We start from the raw sequence: 5,205 nt of genomic DNA, 5'->3' as shown, positions 1-5,205 counted from the left end.
AAGCATCTGCCTTTGCTTCAGGTCATGATCCCAGGGTCCTGGGATTGAGCCCCGCATCGGGCTCTCTGCTCAGTAGGGAGCCTGCTTCCCCCTCTCTTCATTCTCTACCTCTCTGCCTACTTGTGATCTGTCAAATAAATAAATAAAACTTTTTTTTTTTTTTTTTTTTTTGTCGGAGTGAGCACAGGCAGACAGAGTGGCAAACAGAGGCAGAAAGAGAAGCAGGCTTCCTGCTGAGCAAGGAGCCCGGTGCGGGACTTGATCCCAGGATGCTGGGATCATGACCTGAGCCGAAAGCAAGCCGCCTAACCAACTGAGTCACCCAGGCATCCCAATAAATAAATCTTTTTTTTTTAATATTTTATTTATTTATTTGACAGAGAGAGATCACAAGTAGACAGAGAGGCAGGCAGAGAGAGAGGAGGAAGCAGGTTCCCCGCTGAACAGAGAGCCCGATGTGGGGCTCCATCCCAGGACACTGAGATCATGACCTGAGCCGAAGGCAGCAGCTTAACACACTGAGCCACCCAGGCGCCCTAAATCTTTTTTTTTTTTTTTTATATAAGAAAAGTATATCTCAAATATTTTATGGGACACAATTCTTGGAAACGTCGATTCCATGTTTATCTGTGATTCTAATTTAATTGAGTGTTTATTATTGTTATTTGCTAAAATTGGCCAGCCTTCCTGGATGGGGCCCTTCGAATTTAGGAGGACTGTAGCACTTCTTCTGGGCATCCACCCTCCAGAAAGGAGGAGAGGAGCCGCATTACCAGGACAAGAACAATCACTGTGCATGGCCACACACATTTTGGGACCTGTATCAACGTTCAGCCGGAGAAACGAAGAGCGTACATTTACTTTTTGAGGCACAATGCCATCTCTCCAAAGATCTAAAAGACAAAGGTAACACTGGGTTCCTGGGAGAAAGGGGGCCGGGTTGCCAGGAGGAAGAGGGGGGAGGAAAAGGCGTCCCTGCGCAGTCTACTATGCACAGTGTGACTTTGAACCAAAGGTATTGCTCGTTAGAAAGTTTCCACTAAGGTAGTGAAAGAGGTTAGAAATCCATATCAAACAGCAACACAATACGCCGAGGAACAGGACATCGTGATTTCTGGTCGCGCATGGTAGGGTGCACGAACTCTCTCTGTGAGACACCGGGGCTTTCCAGAGAAAGGGACCCTAGTAAGGCCGGTGCTGCTGGATCTGCTCGGCTCCGAGCTCCGCAGGGCACTGGGCACAGGAGCACCCGAGGCTGGAGAACGAGGTGTGAGCAAACCCACGGGATCTGCTGACACCGAGCTGGTTTGAAACCCTCATTTCCACGTGGCCTTAAGGACCCATGTGCTCATCAGCATATCTGTTCTGGCTTTTGTACAGGAAGTCCAGCCCCTGTTGAATAAGTCAAGAGCCAGTAGGAAGCAGAGCGGGTGGAGGGACACAAAGCGAGGTTGCGGGATACAACATCGAACCAGAGGAGCACTGGGTCACACCGCGATGCGGTGAATCTGGAAAACAGTGTCTGAATTGCCTGGAAAGGCGCTCCCTGATTGTGCTGTCCCTTTATCCTTCGAAAGGAACTTGGGGTTCTGGCCCACCTACCAGAGCCTGACTCTTGGAATGTCTCCCCACCGCCAGCCAGGGCAGGGGCCCTCCGCCCCTCCCCCGCCACAGAATGTCATGAGGTCATGCATTCTCACCCTGTTTAGATTCAAACTTTCCTGGCCTTGGCTTGGGTCTTGAGTGTCTCTCCTGCAGCAGCTCACCGTGTGGGGCCCGGACCTGACTTTTGTCACTGTGGAGGCTGCCAGGCGGCAGCGTCCTCTGCCTGTGCGGATGGCTTTCCAAGGAGGTGAGTCTTTGGCTTGGGTTGGACGTGTCAGGGGCCAGGCCACCCCTGAAGCCCTTGGGATTCAAATGTGACACCGGCCAGGGGCACTTGGGTGGCGTTAGGTAGAGGAAGGGAGCGCACTGGACCCCCAGGGACAGCGACCTGGGGGCTGAGAGGCTGGGAGTCTGCAGAAACCTGCTAGGACGTTGGGCAGGGGCTCCTTGGAGGTGGGTCGGGCCCTGTCGGGGGAAACGCCCTGTGTGTGGGGAGAAAGGATGGCGGCAGTCTCGCCGATTCTCTCCGGGGACACACGCCTCCTTGGGCCCGGTGCAGGGAGAGGGGGGAGTGTGTCATGAGGGCGGCACAGGCCGGTCTTAGCCAGAACGCCGTTCCATGGGACTGTGTGCGGCCCAGTGTGCAATGGCGTGTCCTGCCCGAGGCCTGGGCCGGTGGTCACTCTGAGCCCACGTGCCCCCAGGCCTCATAGGCCTTGTCTTGGATTCGGCAGGGTCGTGGCACCAGGTGGCCTCAAGGTAGGGTTCGGGCTCTTCAGCTGCTCTGGGTCGCTCCCCTCTTGAGGAATCGCAGTTCCCACCTGCTTCCTCTTGTCCTGTGTTCTGGGCTGCTGTCCCAGGCTGGCCCTGTGTCCAGGGTGTGTGGATGGTTCTGAGACGGGCTTACCGCAGGGTTTGGGGGGGAGCTGTCCTGGCAGAGATCCAGGTCAAGTGTTCTTGTTCGCTTGTGCCGGGCCGGGGAGGAGAGGGTGGGATTCGCCGGGAGCCTCGAGGACCGGAAGGCTGGCGGGAGAGGGGCCCGAACGGTTCAGACGCTGTCTGTTCACAGGGCCCCTCCAGGTGCCTAGGATGGACCTTGCAGAAGGGCTCCAGCGGCCAGGGAGGCTGCTGAGGCCATTTCCCACAGGTCAGGGTTCCACCCAGACCCAAGTCTTGGGAGGCCGCCCGTGAGGCTGGAGAGTCGTGTGTGGGGGTCCGTGGCTGGTTCTCAGAGGCAGTGCTGGCCCAACGGCCTCTGCTGGGCAGACAGGATGACGTGCTGGGAGGGGCGGGGGCGGGAGGGCCCTGCGGGAGGCCAGAGCATGGAAAGGACTCTGGGACACTGGCAAACTGCACCTTTTGCTGTGATGCCCCTCACGCGAAGCCACGGGATCACTGCTCTGCTCCCGGGGACTAAGGGTGTCCCGGGTCCTCCCTCCCGGCTGCGGATTCTCTGACCCCATCCGGCCCTTTCCTTCTGTCCACAGCATCTGCAGTGCTGGGACGCCATGTGGCCACGGACCCGGGAGCCTCCCTGTCTGCTTTCATGGCACGGCCCTTCCCCCCACCCACTGCCGGCGCCCCCCACCGGCCACTCTGGGGGCAGCACCCGCCGCCCCTCCTGACCCAGCCATTCCCTCCTGGTGGCCCCCTGGTGCTGCCAGCTTTCTCCAGGACTCCGCTGGTGGCAGGAGAGGCTGGCCTTGGCCCCAATGGGACTGGGACCTGCAATGTCACTGTGCAGGTCAGGTCAGAACAGGGGTGCTCCGTGACCCCCCAGACTCAGACCATCGTCCTCACTCCGGCCCCCCTCAGCTGGAGTGCTCCAGGGGCCCTCGGTGGGGGTGCTGCGTGTCCCGCACCCATCTTCGTGACAGCCTCTGCGGTGGAGACCAGCATGCCTGCCTCGGCCCGTGGGGGCTCCCAGGCCGGCAAGGGAGGCTTGGCCCCAAGCCTTCCACCTCCGGCTCAGCCCCCAGTCGCGCAGCTGACCACCGTCGTGCCCCCCAGTCAACGCCAGGCCACAGCCTCACGGAGCTTCCAGGAGCCGGACCACGGCCTCGCCCCAGGACTCCTGTAACCCCAAGAGTGTTTACGAGAACTTCAGGTGCTGGCAGCGCTTCAAGTCGCTGGCCCGGAGGCACCTCCCGCACAGCCCCGACGCAGAAGCTCTCTCCTGCTTTCTCATGTGAGTGGCCTCGGCTCTCCCTCAGCCCTCACGCAGGCCCACCTTGGGGCGCGCACACAGGGCGGTGATCTCGGGCCGCTGGGAGGAAGGTCAGGGGCCGGGACCCTGCTCTAGGAAGGCACTTTCCGGTCCAGGACACCTTTCAGTCACGCATCTCAACTAACACTGGGGCGGTGTGTGTGTGTGTGTGGGGGGGGGGGGGTTGTCCAGCCAACCTGTACCTTGCAGAGACATCACGGTGACAGTCGCTGGGGACTCACAGGCAGATAGGGTCCGGGTGTCAGAGGAGCGGCTGTGGTTTGGGTGCCGCACTCTTGGTCATCCTGTCTCCATGCAACCCGGGCCTGGGGCATCTCACGGCCAGGGGACCAGCCCAGCAGAGGAGACTTGGGACTTGCAGGGCCAGCAGAGGTCCTGTGCGGGCCCCACCCTCGCTGTCCCAGAGGATCCCTCAGAACTGGAGGGGAGGGAGCAGAGGTGGTGTAGGGGTGAGGGTGGGGGATCCTTCCTGCGGAGCTCTGACCGGGCAGGCCTGGCCTTGGCATCTGAGGTCCCTCCTGAACACGGGGTGATGGCATTTCCTGCCATTTCCAGGCTGGACTCATTGCTGGGCACCTTGATGTCCGCGAGTATTATTACAAGAGGCAGAGTCCAGAAGGACTGACTTCCCAGGCCACCCCGTCCCTGCTCCTGTCAGTGGACAGTCAGCCTGGTGCCCGGAGCCCAGGGCTGGTGTGGTGGGAGGCGGTGACCGTGGTGGTGGTGAAGGTTGATTTGCACACCCCGACACCAGCACTCGTTCATGCTGGGTGGGGGACACGGGCTCCAGAGGATCCGGGGAAGGCTGGGGGTGACCGGACTGCAGCCGGCCCCTGACCCCGACGCCTTACAGCCCGGTGCTACGGACCCTGGCGCGCCTGAAGCCCAAGATGACGCTGGAAGAGGGAGTGCGGCGGGCCGTGCAGGAGTGGCAGAGCAAAAGCAACTTTGACCGCTTGATCTACTACGAGATGGCGTGGCGGGAAAGTAAGTCAGGTTCTCTGGCCCGGGGCTCTTGGGCGAGTGGGCCGGGGGGCAGGGTCTGGCTATGCTGATGCTCGCTTGTCCCAGTGGGCCACCCTCCCCACCTCCCTGGCGGTTCCACCTTCCCTTGCTCTGGACCCACCCCTAGCTCCGCCAGAAGGTCTCAGGACGGGGTTGGGGATCCTGAGGCCTCCTCGCCTGGGGTCGGACTCCCTCCGACTCAACTCCCTGCGGGGGTGGTGGAGGCGATGCGCCGGACAGCCCGCCTGCCTCCTCCTTGGTGGCCGGGGCCACGGCCGTCCCTCCAAGGCCCCGCCTCTCCCGGTCCCTCGACCTGCTGCTGGCCCTGCTGGCTCCAGGGCTGGGCCCCCTCCTCAGTGCGGCCTGGG

The 5,205-nt window shown here is 61.0% G+C and overlaps 1 protein-coding gene across 1 annotated transcript; it reads left to right on the top strand.

The window, feature by feature from the left end:
- The first annotated feature begins 6 nt into the window (after positions 1-6).
- Positions 7-5,199, top strand: LOC132008906 (NUT family member 2F-like). Its single transcript, XM_059387393.1, is given in 4 exon segments — positions 7-1,852; positions 3,093-3,616; positions 3,618-3,793; positions 4,686-5,199. Coding segments are annotated over 4 exon segments (918 nt in total). The 5' UTR covers positions 7-1,836; the 3' UTR covers positions 4,888-5,199.
- The last annotated feature ends 6 nt before the right edge of the window (positions 5,200-5,205 follow it).

The sequence above is a fragment of the Mustela nigripes genome, unplaced genomic scaffold (genome assembly GCF_022355385.1).
Source record: "Mustela nigripes isolate SB6536 unplaced genomic scaffold, MUSNIG.SB6536 HiC_scaffold_2055, whole genome shotgun sequence".
Lineage (NCBI taxonomy): Eukaryota > Metazoa > Chordata > Mammalia > Carnivora > Mustelidae > Mustela > Mustela nigripes.
Note: the sequence above shows the minus strand (reverse complement) of the source record. Positions and strands in the feature narration are given on the sequence as shown.